At 38.2% G+C, this 27186-nt stretch overlaps 1 protein-coding gene across 5 annotated transcripts in view; it reads left to right on the forward strand.

Annotated features, from left to right (window-relative positions):
- The window catches only part of atp13a3 (ATPase 13A3), a 129628-nt gene that overhangs the window by 39376 nt on the left and 63066 nt on the right, over positions 1 to 27186 (forward strand). For all 5 annotated transcript variants that reach the window (XR_007263487.1, XR_007263488.1, XM_048604250.1 and 2 more), the window contains exons 9-18: positions 3808 to 3880; positions 6218 to 6349; positions 8381 to 8563; positions 18205 to 18362; positions 18885 to 19073; positions 21318 to 21379; positions 22246 to 22396; positions 23471 to 23587; positions 26349 to 26366; positions 26457 to 26610. Coding sequence is in view for 3 of the 5 variants with exons in the window: in XM_048604250.1 (XP_048460207.1) it covers positions 3808 to 3880; positions 6218 to 6349; positions 8381 to 8563; positions 18205 to 18362; positions 18885 to 19073; positions 21318 to 21379; positions 22246 to 22396; positions 23471 to 23587; positions 26349 to 26366; positions 26457 to 26610 (1237 nt within the window). In the remaining 2 variants the exon portion in view is untranslated. The remainder of the gene's footprint in view (positions 1 to 3807; positions 3881 to 6217; positions 6350 to 8380; positions 8564 to 18204; positions 18363 to 18884; positions 19074 to 21317; positions 21380 to 22245; positions 22397 to 23470; positions 23588 to 26348; positions 26367 to 26456; positions 26611 to 27186) is intronic.

The raw sequence follows: 27186 nt of genomic DNA on the forward strand, positions 1-27186 counted from the left end.
GTGAGACTTCAAGGGGCGGTTGGGTTGGGTGCATCAGAAGGCGGGACTCCAAGTTGCAGAGAAGAGGAAGTTCACTCCTTCCTGTACAGATGTTTTGGAGGAGTTAGTCAAGATGGTGGAGCCATGTGCCCAGGGGTTGAAAATGGGTGGGAGTGGGGGGCAGAGATAAGAGCATGTAAGAATGTGTTAGGGAGAGAAGGCAAGTGTATGAGAGGGAGGGAGTTGATCCCAACATTTGTCTTTACTGGAACATATTTGCCGCAAGCTTGAATGTCTTCCATTGCTCTGACACGGTTTTATTTGTAAATAGCTACTCCCTGTCCACTTAGGTTAAATTGGGTCACTCCCAGGTGCCTAAATCCAAATACATTATAAGTGACATATATTGTATGTACTGTGTGACAAGCTTACAGTCAGATTTTTTTTTTGATGTTATCCCACTTTGTGTAATATGGCCTTAGGCCAAGGCCTTTCCCGACTGCATATTTGCGAACTCTAGCTTTAATGCATCCCTGAACTCATAGTCCTAAACTTTGGATTGTGCTAGGTTGCAACACTCAGTTGAGGGCAACTCTTTGCACTGGAAGACCAACAGGTTTTGAGCAGACCAGATAACCTCTTTCCTTGAGTTGATGGTCTTCCAGCAACGTTATAAAGTCAGAGATAGTAGGAACTGCAGATGCTAGAGAATCTGAGATAACAAGGTGTAGAGCTGGATGAACACAGCAGGCCAAGCAGCATCAGAGGAGCAGGAAGGCTGACGTTTCGGGCCTAGACCCTTCTTTCTGAAACGTTAGCCTTCCTGCTCCTCTGATGCTGCTTGGCCTGCTGTGTTCATCCAGCTCTACACCTTTTTATCTAAGTTATAAAGCCATACAGCATGGAACAGACCCTCCAATCCAATCTTCAATTCCAAACCAGGTTTCCTAAACTGTGCATCCACAAAACCCCCTGCATTTCTCAACAGACATTCTTTGTGAAGGTACCTTCCAAAAGGAGATGCACGACAGTCTCTTCACCATCATAGCCATATTAAGGGCTGCATGTATTGGCGCAGACAATCCAGGCATGCAGGAAAATATCTGACAGGAGTGACCATCTTATCACCAGCCAAGCTACGTCTTGATGCTTGTTTGAAAGCTCTAACAATGAGGCATTGTGCCAAATGACTTTGACAGTTTGTTTGGAGAACTGTCTGATAGGATACATCTCGTTTTCCTGCAGGGCCTCTAGGACATTATGTACTGACCACTACCTGATGAACTTGTTGTCAGACTTTTCCACGTGTGTGTGAAATTGTATTCGTGTGCTGCAGCAGTCAGGCCAGATATTTTCTTCACAGAGCCAGGGACAGGTTGAACCTTGAGTCATGGTGACAGTTGATATTTGCACACTGAAGGTCCATGGACAGCTTGATGTAATGCATATAAAAAAGACCATCAAGGTGAACGTGTCATTAATTATGTTGTTATTCTATTTATCAAGGGATTGTATTTGATCCATCCTTGATCTCCTGATAATGTTATGGTGGCTTGAGGGTTGCTGTGGTGCAGGCTTGGGGAATGGGCCAGATCTGTTCCATGTATAACATCTCACATCTGATACTGAGGCCCTGGAGTATCTATCGTTTTTTTGTTAATGCTAACTGTGCCTCATATTGATGACTGAGACAGTTGTTGCTGTCCTTGCTTGATGTCTTATCTCAGTGAGACTTGCAATAGTACTACCTTGGTGAGCAGTTTAAGAGTCAGAGAGTTAAAGAAGCAAAAAACATTGTAAACACTCAAAAAGCTTGAAATTCTCACATTAACACAGTCAGCACAATGCTGCATTAATCCTTTAGTGTAATTCATTGCAATTATGTAATTTTGTTTGCTGCCTTCAATGACTCTGAGACACCAATCCTGTTCGGTCGAGCATTGTATGGACCTTAATGTGATTTTGAGATTAAGTTGCATTGAGTCTCTGTTACTGTATTCTCATTTGTGTATATCATCCATGACTTTCTCTGGCTGGACCTTCTGAAAGGTTAAGTGATAAGCAATGGAAATTGAGTAACAAGTACTCTGTAGCCATTTTAACTGCCTACCTACACTCTTCATTTTGGGTAGAATATATGAGTTATTTGAGACATGACAAAGGAGAATGTTGGTTGGTGAGGCGGTTTGGATGGTATTGACTGAATTAGGCCAGAGGTGAAATCACTATTTTCTGGGTGGCTTGAGAAGCAGTGATGGATTCATAGGTGTTGTTTGTGATGTCTCGGGCCTCACCTTCCTGTGGTGGGTTGCACTTGTCATATGTTTGCATACCATGAACACTTCCATTTAATTTTATAAAAAAAAATGAATTCTTGCCTTTAAGATAAAGTCAGTGGTGTATGAGAATCTTGGATTTAATTTGTTTAAAAGTGGCATGCACCATTTAGCTTTGTACAGTTATGTCTGAGGTCAGTGGTTTTCCTTTTTGAACTTTACAGAACAAGGGAAGGGGTAAGAAGAATGGCAGCTCGCATGGGAGATGAATTTGTGCTGAGGGTTGTGATGGACGGTAAAGTTGAGGGCGAGGAGGAGTAGAAGAGGTATCCAAGGGAGGACGGTGGTAGGTGTTTGGAGCATAGAGGAGTGATGGGGTCTCACATTATGAGTATGTGAAGATTGGTTGGGATAACCAGTTAAGATTTTAAAAAATGAAGGACTTAAAAGGCAGTGTCAGCACTGACCACATGGGGGTACAACTCTATGTGTTGGTGCCTGAGCGCTTGCAGAACTTTTAAGGTCAACTACCACGTTTCAGGTATCTGGATTGAGAGTGATCTCAGACAATATTCTTTACAACAGATAGTAGGAAGGGCCAGCTGGACTTATAAATGCAGCGATGTCTCCAGACTGCTGAGAGAACACTGGACGCTATATGAAGAAACTTGTCGCCATTGATTTTTTTTTTCCTATCATGTAGTTTGGAAAAGAAAATCAATGGTAGTAAGTTTCTATATTGCTGTCATGTTAGTTTTGAAAGAAAAATTCAGTAAAGAGTTAACAGAAATACATAACATTGCTCCTTTCATAATAAATGAGATGACCCAAATCTTCTGTAACCATTAATGTGTGCCAAACTGACAAAGCTAGTTTCAACAAATAACGATGATGCACACATAAAAGAGAGCAGTGTAATGTATGTTGTTTGCAAGTGGTAATTAGATTTTAAAAAATACCTGTGACACCTTTGTGATCTTGTTAAGTCTTCTGTTAATAGTAATGGAGTTTGGAAGGAAAGTTTGGCTGTGATGCATAGTCTCCCTATTTGACCAGAAGGCCCTTCTAAAGACTGCTTGTAGTATTGTCAGCTAAGATGGATTTCACCACTGAAAAATATACTTCGTGTTCCCTGTACATGCCACCAACAATTAAATTTCAGTAATTGCGTGGAAAACAGGGGTGTGGGGAAGCACGAGAGTGGAAATGCTGCACTTTTGTGGTCCCAATATCAGCTCTATTGACTAAACTGATTATCCAATGTAGGATAAGTGTAGTATATCTAGAAAGAACAGGTGATCTTAGACTTATGGTTTCTAAAGTTCTCCATCCTCATGTCATGTCTATTGCTGTTTTAGGCTAATTATATCAGGTGACCACACGGGTGGTGTAAAGTGAACTTTTTGGGCTTTAGGATTTGCCAGGTGATAATGGACATTGCTTCTTCTGTGTTGGCTGAGTTAAGCTCAGCAACTTAGAGTTTTGTTATGTTTGCAGATCTAGTTGTAACTACAATTTGGTTGAATTTTAATTGCTTTAATTCTTTTTCTAGCAATATGTCATGTTGCATGACATGGTAGCAGCCTATAGCATTATCAGAGTTTCAGTGTGCAGAGCAAACAGTGGTAAGTGAATTTTAAAACACTTGAAAGAGGAGGGTTTTAATTAACTTAAAATATTTAAAATATTTGAGTTTATATTTTGGGAATGAAAGATCTTTCCAGCCCAATCTGAGGAAATAAGTAGCTTTCAACTTTGAAACATTTATCACATGTATGTCTTTCAGTCTCTGAAATTGTGGGTCAAGTCCAATTGCTAGGATTAATCAGATGTGCTTTGGTGAGAAATTGTCCTTTTAGTTTTTTTTTAGTTTGAAGTGGTCAACCATGGTTGAATGCCTCCTTTGTTAATGTTGGGAAAAGGCTTAACAGTTTTATTTTGTGTCCGCAGCAAAGTGGCTTCTCTCACCAGACAATGCTCAATGATCTGAAACTAAGGCCATTCTCTGTATCCTGTATGAATTAGCGTATGCAGGTGTAATGATTAACCTGGTCAAGTTATAGTGGTTATATAAGATTTGGGGTTGTTTTAACATAATTGTAAGACTTGGGTCAGTTACAATTATAGACTAAGTTGGGGGAGCTAATCCAAAAGGAATTTTAAGTTCAGACTGGCTACAAAACCATGCCACGTGTCCAAGTGTGTTTTCACACTCTTCACAGACTTTATTAAGTTGACAACAATAAACATGATATTATGTAACACTGAACAAAGGGCAGTGGTCAGCAGTCACCTTCACAATGGAACACCGGTCTGAAACTTATGGTTAACTGTAGTGCTTTGTCTCTTGTTTGAAGTCTAACTTCTGTCTTCTGTTTTCGATGATGATGCATCTTAGTGGTTTACAAAGCCTTACTTCATATACTGTTTTCAGCTTGGCTTTGTACCATATTAGGTAAAATCCTTTTTTTGTCCATCTGATTGGCAGTTAGGTCATTGTCAATTGGGAGTTGGTGTTTGTAGTGACTGCGACTGTGATAGCTGCCTGAGTTATAGATTAAGACTATGTGTAGTATTGAGCAATGCAAAGATATTTTGAGAGCAGAAGCTCATAATGATGATGTTAGCATTACTGACTTCCAGTTTACATGTGGTGGCAAGAGATGGTGTTCTTTTTCCAAAGCTTCAAATCAATTCAATTCAGATCCTATGGTAGCAGCAGGTACATGGCTTTCCAGTGTTGTGGTGGTAGATGCAATAGTAATTTTTTATATTCCATGATTTGTCAATCTGCAACAATGAACCTTTCAAATAGGCTATCCCAACCACTAAACAAGTCTTTGATACGATTATTCCCTGATGAAAGGCAATGAACAAATGAATCTAGTTTTGGACAGATGTTACCTTGTTTACTTATGTCACTGACATCTGTTTTGCAAACCAAATAGAATCTAATGGTCATCACTTCCACAGAAAGATGCATTTCTGCCAGAGAGAATAATGACTGAAGTCAACTTTTAGGTTGCATTTACTGCAAAATATCTGACACCATATGAAATAAAACACAGGAGTACCCTATTGCTCATATCACCGTTAACAATTGGACAAAGAAACTGAGGGAAGTTTTGCTTTGTTTGAAGATGACATAAAGATGGGTGGAAGGGCAGGTAGCATTGGGAATTGGGAGGCTGCAGAAGGACTTGGACAGGCCAGGAGAATGGGCAAAGAGTGGCAGATGGGATACAATGTGGTAAAGTGTGAGGTTATACACTTCAATAGGAAGAGTAGAGGCATTGACTATTTTATGAACGGGAAAAGGCTTTGGAAATCTGCGGGACGAAGGGACTTGGGAGTCCTAGTTCAGGATTCTCTTGAGGTCAACATGCAGGTTCTGTTGGCATTCATTTCAAGACTGCTTACAGAATACTGAGAGGCCTGGATATAGTGGATGTAGAGAAGATTTTCCACTAGTAGAAGAGACCAGGTTCTGAGGGTACTGCTTTAGAGTGAAGGAACGACCATTGGAATTGAGATGAGCAGAAATGTTTTCAGCCGGAGGTTGGTAAATCTGTGGAACTCATTGCTGCAGAATGCTGTGGAGGTCAAGTCGTTGAGTGTATTTAAGATAGAGATGGATAGGTTCTTGATTAGTAAGGGAATCAAAGATTATGGGCAGTAGGCAAGAGAATGGGGTTGAGAAACATATCAGCCATGATCAAAAGGTGGAACAGACTCAATGGACCAAATGGCCTAATTCTACTGCTACATCTTTTGCTCTTAAGGAGCAAAGATGAATTGGGAAACTCTGGAACAGAAGGAATTAAAAAGCTTACATAGTATGTGTGTTAGCTCGTCTGGTGCGATTCGATTTCTACGTAAAATTTAAAGGACGTGGTTTGTATTTTGTTGTTGTATTAACATACAATGGGAAATAAAACACCCTGGTTTACTAAATCTTTCAGAAATAGAAGAAACTTTGTCTACAGATCTGGTGCCTGGTGATATTATAGTCATTCCAACGAATGGGACCATAATGCCTTGTGATTCAGTGCTGCTCAATGGCACTTGCATTGTCAATGAAAGCATGTTGACAGGTAAATAATTATACATTGGGTGCAATTAAATTGTGCATAGTTCTGTGGCTAATTCTGAAAATATTGGCTGCATTCCATTAAATTCTCAAGGAAGATACTATTCAGCTATTCTTTATTCTTAATAGGAATAATGAAATTGAACACTGATAACATCTTTCACATTGACACAAAGTCTAAAACCAAGGAAATGGTTCAAGCAGAAGAAAAAGACAAAGATGCAATACAGCTTATTCTTAATGGTCTTGTATAGAGGATAGGTGACTGTGTTGGACAGGGAGACAACGGCACCTAATATTGCGGGGAAGATTTAAAAGAATTGGATACATATTTAAAGAAGTGGTTGATTGAAAACGTTTGGTTTTTTGCATTTGCCAAATGCACTTTAGAAGATTTTTGGAACCTGCATTTTTATATTCCTAAAATACAATGGGAAAGAAGTTTTAAATGCACTGTAATGAGGTATTAAATAAAATACCACCTGGAAGGAGAAGAGAAGCTGAAAGATAGAAATAGCACCAGCTGAAAGTTCCCTATCAAGTCCCTTGTCTTGGAACCAAAATGCTATTCCTTAACTGTGGTTAGATCAGAATCCTAGAACTCCCTTCATAACAGCATTGTGGGTGTTCCTGTGCCATATGGCCTGCAGCAGTTCAAAAAGCTGATTCACCACCACCGTCTACAGGGTAATTGGTTAGGCCACTATTGGAATACTGCTTGCATTTCTGGTCTTCCTGTTATAGGAAGGATATTGTGAAACTTGAAAGGGTTCAGAAAAGATTTACAAGGATGTTGCCAGGAGGGTTTGAGCTACAGGGAGAGGCTGAATAGACTGGGGTTATTTTCCCTAGAGCTTCGGAGGCTGAGGGGTGACCTTATACAGGTTTATAAAATCATGAGGGGAATGGATAAGGTAAATAGACAAGGTCTTTTCCCTGGGGTGGGGGAATCCAAAACTAGAGGGCATAGATTTAAGGTGAGAGGAAAAAAATTTAAAATGGACTTAAGAGGCAACTTTTTCATGCAGAGGGTGGTGCATGTATGGAATGAGATGCCAAAGGAAATGGTGCCGGCTGGTACAATTCCAACATTTAAAAGGCATCTGGAAGGGTATATGAATAGGAAGGGTAAATGAATGGGAAAGGTTTAGAGGGATATGGGCCAAATGCTGGCAAATGGCACTGGTTTTATTTAGGATATCTGGTCGGCATGGACAAGTTGGACCGAAGGGCCTGTTTCCGTGCTGTATATCTCTATGACTCTAATTAGGGATGGTCAGTAAATGCTGGCCTAACCAGTGACACCACATCTGTGAAAGAATAATGAAAACAGGTTATTCAGTGATACTGCTAATTTACTGACTTGCTTCATTTCTGATTATTAATATACTGGTTATCGTAGATATTTTTCAAATAGTATGTGGTGAAGTGTGGTATTCTTAAGAAATTTAAATCCCTAGAGCCAATGAGTTTTGAATGATCACTTAATTTAGCAATAGATAAATATTTTTTCTTTGAGATTTGCATTGTGACAGATACTTCATTGGCTTTCAATATCCAAATTGATCAAACAACAAAATTTGTCAGAATTTTTTTATTTGTTATGGGCGCTGAATTTATCAAAGATAAATAAATGGAGTTAAGGTACAGATCAGCAGTTACCTTGTTGAATATCAGAACAAGTTCAAGCGGCTGAATAACTGATTCACCTTTCAATACAATTTAGCCCGTGTTTAATAATCAATTTATCTAGTTTATACCTTTGAAGATAACTGATACTCATGGAGGATAATTTCAGTCGTAGTTAGAGTGGAAAATCCTTCAGAAGTATTAATGCTTGTGCCATAACTGTTAGCTGTTGTATTTGGGTAAAACATTTATGCGCTTGAGTTCAGCTCAGCCTGAAATTAGTTCTAGCACATTCAGCCCAATTTCTTGTTGGCACATTAATACAGCATTGGCTGCTCCTAGTCAGTTACTGACGTGAAACATGGTAATGGCACTCAGATGATCCTTACTTTTCCTTTTAATAAAGGTGAAAGTGTTCCTGTAACAAAAATCAATTTACCAAATCCAAATAAGAATTTCAAAGGTCTTGAAGAAGATGAAATCTACAATCCAGAACAGCACAAACGGTACACTCTCTTCTGTGGTAGTACTGTAATCCAGACACGGTTTTACACTGGGGAACTTGTCAAAGCTGTTGTCGTCAGAACAGGTAAGTTACTTTTCACCAGTAGATTGGTTAGAAACCAACTATTGTATATACTGTGAGAAAATTTGTGTGAGTGACATTTTTATATATAAATTGAGATTATGCATATAGTTGCTGTGACTCATTACTTGTGAAAGATTGACATGTTTGAAACAATTGAAGCACATTCGCGTTCATCATAAATAATACATGATTGGTGATAGTTTCCACATCTCTGCAATAAACCTAATACTGCAAGAAATTGATTTGACTGTATTAGTTGCAGGGAAAATTACAATGTTAAAAATAGTGAATGAAGAGGAAGAGGGTATACGGGAACACAGGATACAAAGTCTTTTTCAGAGGAAAAAAATGCTTTTCTTTATTGTATCACAACATAAGACATTTAGCCCATCGAGTGTGTTCCACCCTTCAATGAGATCATGACTGATCTGACCATCCTCAATTCTACTTTCCTGCTTTATCCTCATAACCCTTGATTTTCTTACTGATTAAAAATCTGTTTCAGCTATGAATATACTTAATGACCAAGTCTTGACAGCCTTCTGTGGTAAAGAATTCCATAGATTTACTATTTTCTGAGAAGAAATTCCTCTTCATCTCCATCCTAGCTGGGCAGCTGCCTAATCTGAGATTGTGCCAACTGGCTTCAGTCTGTCTCACAAGGGGAAGCAGCTTCTCTGCATCAACTCTTTCAAGTTCTCTAAGAATCTTGCATGTTTTAACAACGTTTCCTCTTATTCTTTTAAACTTCAGTGAGTTCAGGCCGAACCTACTCAACCTTTCCACATAAGACAATCTTTCCATACCTGGGATCAACCATGTGAACCTTCTCTGGACTACCTCCAATCCCAGCATATATTTCCTTGGGGAAGGGAACCAAAATGGTTCACAGTATTCCAGTTGTGGGCTAATTAATGCCTTGTATAAGCTTTGCTTTTTAGCAAGACCTCCCTATTTTCATACTCCATTCCTTTGATTTAAAGAGCAACATTCCTTTTTCTTTCCCAATTATCTGCTCAACTTGTGTGGTAAACTCTTGTGATTTATCTACGTGGACTGCCAAATCCTTCTGTGCTTTAGCAGTCTTCCATTTTAATAGCATTCAGCTCCTTTCTTCTTTCTGCCAAATTATCTAACCTCACATTTTCCCCCATTATATTCAGTCTGCCAAGTTTTTGGCCCACTGGCTTAATTTCACTATATCCTTCTGCAGACTCTTTGTGTCATGCTAACCACTTCCCTTTCTACCTATTTCTGTGTCATTTGTAAACTTGGCTATAGTGCATTCACTTTTCTCATCCAAGTCATTAATATATATTTGTAAATAATTGTGGCCATACACTGATCCATATGGCATTCCACTAGTTACAGGTTTACATCTTGAAAATGTCCACCCTCCTTATCCCAAATCTGTGTCTTCTATTAGTAATCAATTCTTTATCTGTGAAAATATACTATGTCCAACACCATGGGCTGTTATGAAGTAACTTAATGTGGTAATCCAAATATCTTACATCCACTGCTTCCCTTTATCTATCCTGCTTGTTACCTTCTCAAAGAATTCTAATAAATTTTTCAGACATGATTTCCCCTTCACGAAGCCATGCGAACTCTGCCTGATTATTTTATGTATTTCTTAATGCTCTGCTTTACATCCTTTATATTAGAAATTTTCCCTATCACAGATGTTGATTTAATTAGCCTATATGTACCTGTTTTTTTCCTTCCTTTTTTAAACAAGGGTGTCACATTTGCATTTTTCTAGTTGTCTAACACTTTTTTTCCAGAATCTAAAGATTGTTTGAAGATTACTACCAGTGCAGCCACTATATCTGTAGCTACTTCTTTTAATATCCCAGAATGTATCCCTTCAGGACCAGGGCACCTATTGGCTTTTAGCCCCTTTAGTTTTCCTAGCACTTTTTTCTCAAGTGATAGTTATTGTCTTTATTTCTTCTCCCCCTTTTTTTGCCCCATGATTATTTAGTGATTTTAGAATGCTATTGATGTCTTCTACCATGAAGACTGTTGCAAAGTATTTATTCAACTCCTCTACCATTTTCTGGTTCCCTTTATTTCTCCAGTTTTGTTCTCTAAAGTGCCCATGTTCTCTTTGGCTCCTCTCTTCCTTTTTATCTATTTAAAGGAGCTCTTACTATCTGCCTTGCTATTACTTGCAAGTTTATCCAAAATTTTATTTTATCCCTTTTTTTTGGTCATCTTTTGTTTTTTTTTCAAGCTTTCCCAATTGCCTGGCTTCCCACTAATGTTTCATTTCAATTTGAAGCTCTCCTGAACTTTTCTGGTTAATCATTGTTGGCAAACCTGTTCCGACAACTCTTCTTTCTCACTGCACTATATCTTTGTTTTGAGTCATGGATTATTAAATGTCTGCCATTGTTTCTCAACTCTGTTTTCTGTTAAACTCCTTTCCCAGGCAATTCCAGTAGTTCTGTTCTCAATCCATTGTAATTACCCTTATTTGATTGTGTGTGAGAGAGCGAGTGAGTGTGAGTGTTGCAATCAAATTGTGTTGTTTCTGACCCAAGTTTCTCCTTCTCAAACTGATTGCTAAATTCTACTGTCTTATGGTCACTGTCTCCTATGGGAACGTCTGGTCTGAGATCATTTATTAAATTTTCCTCATGACAAGTCACCAGATCCAGACTGCCCTGAGCTTGGTCGGATCCACAACATATTGTTCCAGGAAACATGTCCTCTGTGAATTCCTCCTTATGGCTACCTCTGTGAATCTGATTTTCACAATCCATATGAAGATTAAAATTGCACTTGATTTATGTACAGCTTGTTTTACATGCCCTCATTATCTCTTGATTTAGTCTGTGTCCTACAGTATAGCTACTGTTAGTGGGCTTATAGACTTATCCTCCTTGCTCTCGTTATTTATTACTTTGAGTCACATGGATCCTACTTCTTCCAATTCGGGATCGTTTATTGGTAATGTGCTTTATCCATCCTGTACTAATAAACCTTTCTTCCTTACTGTCCTTCTGAAAGTCACATATCCAAAATACTTAGTTCTCTGCTTTGACCTTCATATAGCCATGTCTCTGTAATTGTTGTATATTCATATCTATTAACTTTAAGTTTTGCCGTTATTTCATTAGCTTAGTTTCAAATATCATGGATGTTCAAGTGAAGAACAATTAGATGTGCCTTTTTATTATTTTCCTCCTTTGACTTTATTTACTTTTTTTTTATGTTTGTACACTGCCTGGAATACTGCCATATCCTTTTTTTTTCGAAAATCTACATTTTCCCCCTTTTGAACTTAAAGCCCTTTTTTTGCAGCCCTAGTTATTTAGCTTGCCAAGATACTGTCCCAATGCAGTTCAAGTGAAACCTGTCCCATGGAACACCTCCCTTTTATTCCAGTGTTCCATGAACTAAATCTTATTTCTCCCACACCGATGTTTGAGCCACGAAATTAACTCCTTGAATTTATTTGTACATGCCAATTTGCCCATGGTTCGAGTAATAATCAAGAGATTACTGCTTTGGAGGTTCTGCTTTCTAATTTAGCTTCTAACTGTTCAGTTTGTCCTTTCTAAAGCTATGAATTTCACTGGTATCAACTTGGATGAAAACAACGGGATCCGTACTCTCCCACTCCAAGTTTGGCGGCCCCAAGGGGATGTCCTTAATTCTGGCACCACGCAGGCAACACAGTCTTTGTTACTTAAACTGATTGCTGCACAGAACAGAATTTATCCCCTAATAATACTGGCTCCTACCACTACTACATTCCTATTTCCTCATCCCACTTGAATGTCTTTGTCTACAGTGGTGCCATGGTCAGTTCCCTCATCCACTGTACAGTGTGCAAGAACCTCATATTTATTGGAAAATTGCAGAGGCCAAGACTCTTTGAAGGTTATCCCTGCATGCCCACATCTGCTTCACTTGCAGTTGCAACCTTCCTGATCATAGACCAAATTTGAATTACCTAGCCTGAGGGATATGACCACCCTTTGGAGCAAAGTGTCCAGGTAAATTTCCCCTTCCCTGATGTGGTACAATGTTTGCAACTCAGAGTTCAGCTCCTCAGCTTGAATCCAAAGGTTCTTATGCTGCAAACATTATTTATTAAGGAAGGATATTAGTCAGCTAGAGTGGGTTCAGAAGAGATTTACCAGGATGTTGCTGAGTATGGAAGGTTTGAGTTATAAAGAAAGACTAGTTAGGCTGGGACTTCTTTCCTTGGAGAGTAGGGGTTTGAGAAGTGACCTTTGTTGCAAAGTTATGTAAAGTACTTATGAATTGGAAGGCAGCAAGTTAAATTTGTTTGTAAAAATGGTAGGGGGAAGAGTGTGTAGTACCTTTTAAGAGGTGATGTGCTTTTCTAAGCCTGGAGATTTAGGCAGAAATGTCTGCAAGCAGCTGCAAGTGTACAGACAGTTCTGATATTGAAACATCTGTATCAATTGGCTATGTGGTTAGAAACCTAGGCTTGTTTTGATATTAAGGCAACTTATTTGAATATCAGCCAATTAATCTAAACCAGGCACTTAGACACTGAAAACCAATTCAATTTAAATCTGATGGTGTTGACAACCTAGGACCAATTCTAATATAAGAAAGTTGACAGGTCATCAAGAGTATATAAGAAGAGGGTTTTTGAAAATCAGTGTGAGAGCAAACTGCCATTGGAAGAGTAAAACTCTGGCTCACATAGAAATCTCACATAGAATTAAGCTCTCTGATCAATTACCATCTGAAAGGTACCACTGCACTCTTACCTAATATTCCTGACACCAGAATTTGATGGAGAAAGGCGTTCCTGGCTGAGGATCAGCGAAGAGGGCATAGAGTATTCTGGAAGACGCATCCTGACTGTAGTTTTGAGGGTCTAAGTTTTAATTATTTTTTCTTATTACTTTGATTTATATACGTGGGACTTGCATTTATTGGAACAGCATGCCATTAGAATTTTGTTTTATTTGGGATTAGTTAGTAGTTAAGGGGGAATTGTTCGGTTTGTTAGTAAGTCTGTTAATTTGTTCACTTTTAAAGTTAGATAATTAAATTGTTACTTGTTGCTTATAGAGTGAGTGAAAGAATTTCATTACATTTAACCTCTCCTTTATAGTAGATTGGGAGGTGAAAGTCAGGTTATACCATTTTTCCCATTTCCTTTAGCAAATTACGAGGCGAGGTGAGCTTCTCTGTGTGTTTCGGTTTTAATTATCAGAGGGGTTTGAACACCTCTCTTTAACACCTTAGAGGTTTATAAAATCATAAGGGTTATAGATAGGGTTAATGGTTAATGTTTTTTTTCCCTAGGATGGGGGATTTCAAGACTAGGGGCAGTAGAGGGGAGAGATTTGAGAAAGACATGAAGGGCATTTTTTTTTAACAGAGGCTGGTTTGTGTATGGAATGAACTTCCTGAGGAAATGGTGGATGTGGACACAGTTACAACATTTAAAATGCACTTCATTAAGTACATGAATTGGAAAGGTTTAGAAGGAGATGGGCCAGGATCAGGCAAGTGGGACTAGTGTTGTTTGGTATTATGCTCGGCATGGACTGGTTGGACTGTTTCCGTGCTGTGTGACTGTGTGTTCACTCTGGATCAACTTGGAGTCCAGCAGCTTCCACATGCAGCACCAGCATCAACAATCCTGCCGTCTAAAGTTTTTGAGAATGTTTGAGAAAAAGAGAACAATAACCGACTACTCTTCCTAGACATAATGGTAGAACAGAAGAACAACGGGAACTCCAGGCTGGTGTATACAGAAAGACACACATACGGACCAGATACTTAATTACTCCAGCAACCACCCCAACACCCATCAAAAGAGCTGCATCAGGACATTATTCAAACAGGCCACAACACACTATAGCAACCCAGAATTGAGCAAAGCAGAACAGGAACAGAGGTTTTTAAAAGGAATGGATACCTAAAAAGAACAATCCACCATTACCTCTGCGACAGACCACAACAAGAAGTCACAACACGGCCAGACACACTAGTCACCCTACCGTACATCCGAGACATATCAGAGATGACCACAAGACCACTCAGACCCCTACATATCAGGGTAGCCAAAAAACCAACAACCACCCTGCGATGAATGTAAAGGACCCCATACCTACAACCAATAACACTACTGTAATATACAAAATACCATGCAAGGACTGTGAGAAACATGACATAGGCCAAACTGGAAGAACACAGGCAATAAGGATACACAAACATCAACTAGCCTCTAAGAGACACGACCAATTCTCACTGGTCACTATACACGTGGACAAAGAAGGACGCGAATTTGAGTGGGACAACATATCTATATTAGCACAAGCTAAACAGAGACATGCCAGGGAATTCCCGGGGCCCTGTCATTCCAACTGGAACTCCAACAAACACATTGAACTGGACCTGATATACAAACCACTGAAAAACAGAACCGTAAGTAATGCCAACCACCTCAGCAAACCGAGGCATATTCATAAAAAGCGGAACAGAATACCAATGCTTCACCGGAGGTGCACTGATGATGTTACCTAGCAGGGTGACGAAACATTTGCAGTCAAACACATTGGCTTGGCAAGCAAGTCTACAACCTAATCCTGCCATCGTTATCTATTGATTTAATTAATAAATTAATTACTTCAGATTTCCTGCTGTTTACACTTTATTGTAATTATATTTTTATTAATGAAAGTTTTATCAGTATCAATCTTATACATAACTAGCTATTTTTTAGAAACTAGAGAAGAAAACTTTACTTTTAATTTAAGGAATGGAAGTGTTCACCAACCCTACTCGTCTTTACCTGCGTTTGTGTCTTGCTGTGTTTCATGAGGTCTCTTTGTCACTTGTCTCACTGCAGGTAGGCCTCTCCCACTTGCTCTCATTCTGGAGAATTTATGTTTCGTAGTCATTCTTAGTTAAAGCACCTCTGTCCCTTTGCACCAAATTCCCACTTGAACCAAATTTCCAGTTCACTCGCTCGGCCTTCATCTCACTCAGCTGAAGTTGCCTTCAGAATTGTGCTCCTTACTGACTGTGCAGGGCAACAAATCCCTTTCTTGTGTTATTATGTAATGCTATGGCATGTTTGACTGTCATGACCCATGAACTGAAAATTTAACTTAAAAGGCTGGAATGTTATGGGCTCAGTAAAGAATATACGAATTAAGTATGCCTCATTTCTAGATGACCATTGTAGGGATTTTGCCTTTAGGATGAAGTTAACACCAGGTAAAAATGTCAATTTCTTTCTCAGCTAAGGATTTCCTTCTGCAGTGATCAACGTGACCTTTGGGAGAAATCCCAACTCTTACGTTTCTCCTAATACTAATTGCATAACTTTGTTCCCTAACCCCACCAACAACCCTGATGGAATATCCCAGTTCTTTCTTCCCGTTTTAACAACCTCAGCATTCATCGCATACTCATCTACTGCTTCTGTTACCCACAGCAGAACTATACAGCATAATGAAATGTCCAAAATATTTTGCAGCCATATAAGCAGATTGAATTTGACAATAATCCACACTTTAGGATAAGTTAACGAAGTTTGATCAAAACAGTACATTTGAAGGAGCATATTAAAGAATTGGAGTGGTTCATGGAGGGAATTTGAAACCTCTGAATCTAGATGACTGGAGGCACACAGCAAATTAGGGAAAGAGAAAATTACAACTGTCAAGAGGCCAGAGATGGAGCAATGCAGATAATCTTGAGGGTTGATTTGATGAACTAGATTTCAGAAATGGCGTAGGAGGGACAAGGTCGTGGAATACAAGGGTAGGAATCTTATATTTGAAGCAGTGTTATTTTGAGAACCATTTCAGGTTAGCAAGCGTAATGGCATCAGATGTAAAGTTGATGATGCAAATCGGGATGTTTTGCTGATCTTTAGATGAGTTGAGGGTGGTTATGGGAGGGGCCAGGAGTATTTTGAATAGTCAAGTTCGAAATGATAAAAGCATGGCTGGGGTATCTGTTGCCTAACATATGGAAGATTGTATGGAGATGGAAGTAGGTGATTTTGGTGATGCAGTGGATATTGGTCTCCACTTCCACACACGTTTTCCTCTTCCTGTACCATTTTGTAAACGAATTGTCTTTCACTTTTTGTGGACTGATCTTTTCATGCAAATAAAGAAGTTGCAACACCTACACATTCACCAATTCCAACTGATTTTTAGGGCCCAGCAACCATGTGTGACCCACTGTACTCTTAACTGATAAATTTTGCTGAACACCTCTGTTTTCTGCACATGTGTAACCATGATCAAATATGCTTTGTCACTTTAACTCCACCTTCAATTCCCAGTTTGTGATAGATGTTGCTTATGGATCAAATCTCCAGGACCAATATGGACTCTCTTTTTCCAGCTGCATAGGGTTGGAGGGGGAAGGTGAGATCTATAGCAAAGGTTGTATATTCATGTGCTTGTTTCTGAGCAATCTTACCAGAGATATAAAATCAAAAATCGCTACAGTGCAGAAACATGCCATTCAGTCTGCCGAGTCTACACCAACCCTTCGAAGAGCTTCCCACCCAGATCCAGCCCCCCACCCTATCCCCAGAATCCCAAATTTACCATGGCTACCCCACCTAATCTGCATATTCCTGGACATTACTGGGCAATTTTGCATGGCCAATTCTCCTAACTAGCACAAATTTGGACTGTTGGAGGAAACTGGAGCACCCACTGGAATCCCATGCAGACATAAGGAGAACGTACAAGCTCCACACAAACAGTCACCTAAGGCTGGAATCAAACCTGGCACTGTGAGGCACCAGTGCTAACCACTGAGCCACCGTGCTGCTCAGGGCCAACTCGGCAGTAACTGAAGATGACTTCCTATTGGTGAGCTGGGGATCAGGACCTGTTGTCTTGGTCATCCCAGCTTGGAGCTGCAATGTCTTGTAAATGGGGCAGTGATACAATGTTCATAACTATGGCAGCAAGCCCAATTCTATGGAGGAGCATCACTATGATGGCCTGGCAACTGTAGCCGTGCACCATTTTTAATTTCCACAATTCTGTGAAACACTTCCATTTAGAGGTGCCACCATGGTCTCCTCCCTTCCTCAACAGTGGCCATCTCTTGTACTTGGGTTTTTGGATGTCCATCGCTCTGAGTTCTCCTATTGAGCCTCCTGTTTCCATAATCTCCCCACTGTTACTAAATGGAAATTGATTCCAGTGCACCCATTTCTGTGTTCTCAATCCAGAACTGATACTATGTAGGATTGTGATCCAAATAGAAATGTTCAGCACAGCATGTTTCTTCTGGGCATCTTGTAATTTCTTTCAACCTTGACAACACTGAAATAAATGGAATCCTCCAACATTATCAACGTAATTGTGATTGTATTCAGAAGTTTCAAGTTCACAATTTGTCATTCCACCTTTTTAATCCTTTGTATCTATTTACATGTAATACATAAGATTTTAATGTTTGTCCCAGGAAGATATAGAGGTAAAAAAAAATCACAGGGTCAAATTTTACACAAGTATCTATGGCAGTTGTATAGTGTAACTTCAGAAAGTCCAATTCTGTAAAATAGGTTTATTTGTAAGTTAGTGCTATCCAAATTATTAAGTATGAGGGGAATTGTACTGCAATATAACTGTTGTAATGTTTAATTTTTTAAGGTTTTGGCACTACGAAAGGACAACTTGTACGCTCAATCTTGTATCCAAAACCAACAGATTTTAAACTGTACAGAGACGCTTATCTCTTCCTGCTGTGCCTTGTTGGTATAGCAGGGATTGGATTTTTATACACGGTTATCAACAGTATTTTGAATGGGGTATGCCTTTGCTTTTTTTTCCTGAGTTAAACTTAAAGTGAGGAAAAATCATGTATATTGCAAAATTTAGTTAGAGAGCTTTATAAATAACTGAAAATGCTATTCATTTTTTTAAAAAAGTTCTGCTATATTAATTATCTTAAAATTGAAGCTCAAGCCAAAAGATCAATTATTGTACATGTTAATTTAAAATAAAGTTAAAAATTTTCAAGGCTTTGCTACTGTGAAAGGGCAACTTGTATGTTCAATTTTATGTCTAAAACCAACAGATTGTAAACTGCGCAGTGATACGTACCTCTTTCTGTTCTTTATTTTGTTGTTTTAATTGAGACTGTTCACCATATTTAAATGTTGAATGACAATTTAAAGCAGGCATTTTAAATCTGCAAATAATAGGCACAATGACAAAAAACATTAAGAACCTTGACCACTCGCACGTCACAAAATTCTAATTTTTCTTCTTTGTGATATGCTTTTAAAATAATCTCTATTATTTCTTCTTTTGGTTCTTTTTTAATGCAGGTTGGAATTGGCACAATCATTATTGAGTCACTTGACATCATCACTATTACTGTTCCACCTGCTCTTCCAGCAGCATTGACTGTTGGTATTGTGTTTGCACAACGACGATTGAAGAAATTAGGCATTTCTTGTATCAGTCCTCAGAGAATAAACACCTGTGGACAACTTAATCTGATCTGCTTTGACAAGGTTAGGAACTGTAAAGTTCATGCTCTCAATTAATAATATTGACAAGGAATAGGGAACACATCAATGCAGCTTTAAAATAGATATGAAGTATTACATATATAAGTGCTGTACATTACATCTTGCAGGTAACAAAAATATTTTATTGTCTTTACAAAGCTTTCTATTTGTCCTGTGTGGGTTGTTTCTTTTAAATGAATTGTTCAATGCTAAAAAAAAATCAAGGTCTGGAAATCCAAAACAAGAACATGAAATGCTAAAGATATACGAACAGTTGTTCAGAACTGCAGAGAACACAGAAATGACTCTTTATGTATTCTTTAACATTAAACATTGAAAGATTCACCAGTATTTTAGTATGGCTGGAGAAAAGGGGGAGGAAATAGAGGAGAATCGACCAATTACATGAGATATACCAATTAACAAGTGTATCATGTGCATTTTCTTTTTGAATTAGGATTTTATCCATTTGTGGGTTTTTTGCTCAATTTAATCTAACTTGTTCAGATGTTTGGTTCTGTGGACAAGGTTTCTCATGTTCTTCGACTGTGTAGTATTTTATTGTCCTTTTATAAGTGCACCATCTCACAAATTATCTGAAATCAGTCATCTGTTATGCATTTTGCAGCTACTTAACCAATTAATTCTGTCATTCAAAACTCACTTGTTTGTATCTTAACTTGCACCAAGTTGCATTCACCATATCCTTTGTGTTCACTGAATTGCCTTGGTTCCTGATTGAATAGCACTCATTTTTAAATGCGTTATGCTTGTTTTCAAATTTTCCAGGGCTGCTCCTTTCCCTGTCACTATAATATTCTTCGACCATATGATCTTCCGAGATGTCTGTACTTCTCCAGTTCAGGCCTCTTCAGCCTCCATGATATTAATCCTCACCACTAGTGGTTGTACCTTCTGTTGATCCAGCCCTAAATTGTGCAGTTTCCTCCCTGAACCACATTGCCTCTCTCTCTTCCTATAAGAAACTCCTTATACCTACCTCCTCGATCAACCCATTCTAATATCATCCTTATGTGACACTATTTGGTTTTGCTTAACAGTCCTGTGAAGCACTTAGGACATTTTACTGCTTTAAACATTTTGTGTAAGTACAATTGTATCTGTTTCTACACTTTCCTACTTTCTGAGTTTGACTAAAATGCTGATTTATCTTTCAGTTCTATTGAAATCCAAAAGATCACAACATCTTTTCTCTGTTGACTCACCTGCTATGAATTTCCAGCATTTTCCATTCTTATTATTGGAATGTCTTACACTTTCTGAGACAAAATACAAATGCAAGTTCGATATTGAAACTAAGGAATAACCCTTAAGAAGGTTGAGGCATTTATCCACAGAGTCAGCAATGTTTAGTATTATGGTTTTGTGTAGTATTATGATCCCAGTTGATGTTACCAAAAGCCAGGGCAGAAATCTGGCTTGATAGATCTTTTTTTAAAATTTAGTGTGAGCATTCACCGAAACATAAGCATGCAAAGCTGCAGATTTGGTTTTGACTATAAAACAGAAGTTCATTGCGCAAATAAAACAAGATTAAAATAGAACAAAACATGCTATTTACATGTAACACAATTTGAAGAATTTCAATGTGCATGCCAGAACAAGATCTTGAAGGTTTGGTAGCTCTTTCTTGATTATTCACATAACTGAACCTAAGCTTACTGACCTTCAAATAAGTCCTTCAGGGTTCTTGTCAAACATTTCTGTCTGGAATTTTCAAACTAAAATCCTTACACTGAGGTAAAAAAACCTATTTCCTAACTGTTCTGAACTAGCTTATTTCTTCAGAAGAAGCTATATTCTTACATTCTACCCAACCAGCTCTTCTGTTAGCTGACAGCAAAAGCTTTCTAATCTATGAGCTATTCCCAAGCAAAAATCACTTTGTGACTCTCCAGTTGAGCAAACCAGAACCTTTCAATGTTTGTGCTCGCCAATTATAAACCTCTTGTAAGACAAACAAATTCCCATTACTTCAGGAGTCTCCCTTCTCATTTTCTAACATATACTGCTTTAAAATAATAACTCAAGAAAGACCGACAATGATGAAACCCTCTCATACACATAGACCAAAGCCCACATGCCCTCAATTCAAAATACAAACTCTAAAATATGTATTATTAATATATATACGTCATGCACCATCTATTACAGTTGTTGTAATTGCATAATAGATTTTTGTAAGTGTAATTTCAATTTCTAAAAGTCATGCTTTCTTGTATTTAGACCGGAACACTTACTGAAGATGGCCTGGACATTTGGGGCATACAAAGAGTACAAGATAATAGGTCTGGAGCATCATAATTAAACATATAATATCCAGCCTTCTTACAATGCTAAACTTCTTGATCTGATGGCGTACACACAGTTTATGGAAGTTTCTGTTGAATGTATGAGTGAAGTTACTATTTGAAAGATGATCTGTCACTTGCCAATCAAAGTTGGGATGCTAAAGTTGTAAAGGTAAAGTCGCCTTAGTCTTACAAACTGTAGGGCTGCTCTCTCGTTAGAGAGAGATGAAAACGGCTGGTGATGGTTTAAGCTGAGGGTCACCACACCTCAGGCGAGGGGACAGGTTGAGAAGAAGAGTCCTACATGGTGACCTTGCTGGTGTGGGAATTGAATCTGCACTGTTGGCATCACTCCACATCACAAATCAACCATCCAGCCAGCTGAGCCAGTTGTACACAGCATTCAGAAAAATTAAGTATTTTTGTGTTGTTTTGCAACTTCATTGTCTCAGCATCCCTAAATGTTTGAAATTTTTCTAACTTAATTTGATCACTGGATCATTAGATAGGAGTTTTATCAGGTTAGAGCTAAGGATGAGATTGTTTCTTAAAAATGCATTAGAAGTTGAAGTTATTAATATAAATAATTAGTTAAATTTTTATGATTAATTGAGATTGTTAAATTGAAACTGAGGAGTTTAATCAATACTCATCAATGTTCAGTGTTTTAATGGTACTGCAACATTCTTAACGTAAGTTTACTATCAACTGCAACCATTGTAAATAACAATTTTTCACTCTAATCAATTTTGTAACTTTTTTAATAGGATTATGAAAATTTACACTCATTTTATTTGAACAATCTTCCATTTAATGCAATTGAAAAATAGAGAGATTTGAAGCCTGTTTTGTTCTATTTTTAGCTTTTTGCCATGTGAACAAAGTGTTTGTAAGGAAAGCTTAGTGAAGTCACACTTTATTGCTTGCATGGCAACCTGCCACACACTTACGAAAATTGATGGAAAATTATCTGGTGATCCATTGGATTTAAAAATGTTTGAAGAGACTGGCTGGGTGAGTTTTATTTATTCAATAAGTAAGCCTTTTAGACTGCAATTTTTTTTTAATGTGGCTTATTAGCAAATTGAGTCAATTAAAATATATTGAACTGTAATAAATGCTTGTTGCAGAATGTTGCTGATGAGCCTGGTATTTTATAAAGAAATGTCAGCAGTTATTTTGTTATTTAATTAGATGTGCTTTGTAATATTCAAAATGTATTGTTGACAATCAATAGGATGAAAAAGTGAGTTGGTTTAGTCACATTGGTCTGGATTTTGCTGTTAAAGTAATGATGAGACAATCAGCATTCACCATTAGGAGCATATCAAACAACCCTATAAGGATAAAAATCCACAAGTTGCTGTCCAAATTATACTGTTCCTCCAGATGTTGTGGAGAAACTTGGCATTCAGATGCATGAAGGAGAGCGAAGTTGCAGTACTTGCTAACTCACTAAATGTGCCAGAAAAAATTGGGCCATGTCCATTCATGTGTAAATGAATTTTTTGGTATGGTAAGATAATTGCAGCTAAACAATCTCTGGCATTGAACATTTATTTTTAAGTTTTTTTTTATTTTTAAGGAACCTCCTCCTTTCAGATTTCAGTGATTGTGGAGGACTTGTAAAAATAAAAATAAAAATGTTTTTTCTTTACTTTTAAATTTTCTTGCTTATCCCTTGTTTCTTAATTCTAGCTTCCTTTCTGTTTATTTGGATTTCAAGCATAATTTGTCATTAAATTAGATATTATAACATGCACTTGCTGATATAAATTCTGCCTTCCCTCAGTAAATCTGATTGGTTAAGGAAACAAAACATAGTTCACCCTGTTCACACATGCCCTAGAACTTCTGTAGAGAACACAGGAGTTTTTAATCTCTATTTATTGCAAGTCAGTGTAAATGCCCACAGAAGATGCCTGGGCAAATGCACCTGCAGTTAATGGCCTGGAAAATCTGTTCACCATTGACTTCAAGATTTGAGCCAATACTCAATTTGGCATGAGAAGTTTATGGATCTTTTGCAGTAGTAATATTGACAAGATTTCATAGGCTTAATACTGCTTATTGTGTTGTTTATTAAAGGTTCTTGAAGAAGCAACTGAAGAAGAAACTGCTTTACATAATCCAATCACGCCCACTGTAGTTCGGCCTTCGAAACAACTCTTCCTTGCAAAAGAGGCAGCGATAGATCGTGACATGGTAATTTAAAGCTGCCTTTTAAAAAAAAGTACCTTATCCATAATTGGCAAGATGGTCAATGGTTGTCTTTCGTAATCTTATAAACGCTAACCATATCGTAATATCTACTTTTGTTCAGTTTTCAGAATAATTGAGTAAGACTACAGAGAATGTTAACATAGAAATTGCTACCCAATGCTCATTTCTTGAGTACTAAATGGCCTTCTAGGCCTTCATGTTGGCAGGCAGGAAGCACATCCTGATGATGAGCTAGAATCTGTTGGGCAATATTATTGATAAAATACGAAGAATAGCATGCAGTAATTTGTATACACTTTGTGGTTTCTTAACTGTGTACACAACAGTTCCATAAAGTGAAGAACAGTGCTGTTATTTCTGTGTGCATTTCAAACCATATTCCCTTGTTATTGAATACATCTTTTACTGTAAAGCCACTAAATAAATCTTTCTGCATTATTTCTTAACTTTTGATTCTGAGCTGAGCTATAAATTACACGTCCTGTCTACAACAAGACTAGTGTTAACCTTTTTCACCTGGAACAACCCTTCTACTGCTCAGATTCTTCTCCATGACTGTCACTGCTTTCATTAATTATTGTTACGATCTCCTTGTAGATTTTTCATTCATCGTTCTTTAGAAGCTCCAAATTGCCCAAAATTCAGCAATTTTATCTGTCACAAGAACTGCTACATGTTTTCTGGCAAGTACGAAACCTCAAATGCCTATCACTCCTGAAACCAGTTCTAAAAATCCTTGCACTTGTCCATAAAACAGTTTGTCATCTCACCCATCTCTGAGATCTTTTATGCTATTTCTCCAGACTTCTCACTCTGTGTTATGTCTGTCAATACCATTTCTGACTCTTTCTGACTCCTGCCCCACTTTCCATTGTTTTACCTCGCAGTCTTATCTCTTAGTGCCCTCTGAGCATCGTTCCTGCATTGACCCTGTCTAGTACTGTCAGAATTTATAGTTTCTGTGAGAACCCTCTCATTTATGTAAAATCCTCCATTGAATATAGTCTTAACTCACCCAGTGTCTCTTCGTACGTCAGTCCTACCATCCCACAAAGCAAATTGGTAAACTGTGGTTGCAGTACCTCTGTAGCCAGAATCTCCTTCCTCATATAAGGGGTCCAAAACTGCACACAATACTCTAGGTGTGGTCTCACCATGCGCTGTACAATTGTAGCAAGATATCCCTGCTCCTTTACTCTAATCCACTCATTACAAAGACCAACATAACATTTGCTGCCTTCACTGCCTACTGTACCTTCATGGTTACTTTCAGAGACTGATGTAGAAAGACACCTAGGTCTCGTTGCACTTGCCCCTTTTCCAATCCATTGCCATTCATATGATAATCTGCCTTTCTGTTTTTACAAAGTAGGTAATCACACCACATTATACTTGGTCTGCCCTGTATTTGCTGCTCACTCAACTTGTTTTAATCATACTGGATCATTTCTGTGTCCTCAGAATTCACCTTTCCACCCACTTTGCAAACTTGGAGATCTTACATTTAGTTCTCTTGTCTAAATCAAAATATTTATTTTGAATAGCTGTGAATCATGCTGGTCCTTGTGACACCTCACTAATCACTGCCTATCACTTGTAAAAATTACCCATTTATTCCTACTGTTTGTTTTCTGTCTGCCAACCAGTTCTCTATCCATGTCTGTACACTACCCCCAGTCTGATGCATTTTAATTTTACATATTAATCTTTTAGCCACTAGCTCCCCCTTATCAATTCTACTAGTTCCATCCTCAAAAGATTCCATAATATTGGTCAAGCATGATTTCAGTTCTGTAAATCCCTGATGACCCTGTCCAATCCTGTCATTTTTTTCCAAATGATATGCTATTAAATCTTTTATAATGGACTCTAGAATTTTCCCCACTACCGCTGTCTGGCTAACCAGTCTAGTAATCCCTGTTTTTGTATTATCTCCTTTTTAAAATAGTGATGTTGCATTAGCTGTACTCCAATCTATAGAAACTGTTCCAAGGTGTCTCAAATCTTGCAAGCTGATGCATGGACTGTTTCTACAGCCACTTCCTTGAGCACTCTGGAGTGTATGTTATCATGCGCTGGTGATTTATCGGCCTTTAGTCCCATCACTTTCCTTAAGACCATTTCCCTACTTGTACTGATTTACTTCAGTTACTCCCTCTCAGTGGAGCCTGTGTTCCCCAACATTTTTGGGACTTCTTATGGGTCTTCCTTTATGAAGACCACCAAAATATGTATTTTGTTGGTCAGCCATTAGTTCTTTGACTTTTTCTTTTCACATACTTACAGAAATGTTTACAATTATATATTCCACATAAGCACACTCTCATACCTTTATATTCTCCCTCTTTATCAATCCCTTTTTCCTCCGTTGCTAAAATCTAAACTGAACCTAATCGTCAGGTTTTTGGCATTTTAGACCAATTTGTGTGCACCTTTCTTGGATCTAATATTATCCCTAATTTCCATTGCTAGTCATGGTCATTCACCTTTCCTGTTATATTAAACTGCAACAGTTTTTCTATTTAATTTGTAATGATTAATTGTAATGTGTAGAATAGATCTTAAGTGAGAAATACCGTACAGAAAACATTTTGCACTGCTAAAATGTCAGTCTTAACATACACAGAGCATCCTGCATAAGGGTTAATAAAGCATGCTCTGAATGTTATTTTTCAGCATTCTTTTACAATGTGGTTAAATGGAAGATGACAATGTAATGTACTTAATATTCTGTCTTTTGTAGGAAATGTATGATCTCCCTGTAAGTACAAATTTTGGAAAGATTTTCAAATCTATTCTTACTCAGAGACCGTTGCTGTGTGAAATACTAACTCGGGCAATTTCTGTCCAGTCATCGTATGAAATAGGTATTGTAAGGCAATTTCCATTTTCTTCTGCTCTACAACGAATGAGTGTCATAGCCAGAGTGCTGGGTGAAAAACATATGGATGCTTACTTAAAAGGTGCACCGGAATTGGTTGCTAACTTATGCAAGGCAGACACAGGTAAAGTAGTACGTATAATTTACCATGTCTTTTTAATGAACAATACCACATACTATACATGGTCCTAAATTGAAATATGTTTTGGTGGAATACTTTCCTGACATTTGTAAGAGTACGAATCACTGTTCAAATCTGTTCCTGTTAAATTCCACTCTTCCCTATCTAATGGGGAAATGAACCGAGTTTATTTTAAATTGGTTAACATCCCTTAGGATAGAATATAGTGCAGAAAGAAGCCATTCGGTCCACTGAGTCTGCACAATCTCTCCAAAGAGTATCCCACTCAGACCCAGCCCCCTGTTTTATCCCTGTAACTCTGTATTCGTCATGGCTGATCCACCTAGCCTGCACATCCCTGGACACTACAGACAATTTAGTATGGTCAGTGTACCTAACCTGCACGTCTTTGGACTGCGGCATGAAACAGGAGCACCGGCGGAAACATACGCAGACACAGGGTGATTGTGCAAACTCCATGCAGAGAGTCACCCAAGGCTGGGATGAAACCCAGGTACCCATGTTGTGAGGCAGCAGTACTAACCATTGAACTACAATGCCGCCAACAGTGGGAGGAAT

The sequence above is a fragment of the Rhincodon typus genome, chromosome 13, assembly GCF_021869965.1.
Source record: "Rhincodon typus isolate 14 chromosome 13, sRhiTyp1.1, whole genome shotgun sequence".
Taxonomy (NCBI): Eukaryota; Metazoa; Chordata; class Chondrichthyes; order Orectolobiformes; family Rhincodontidae; genus Rhincodon; species Rhincodon typus.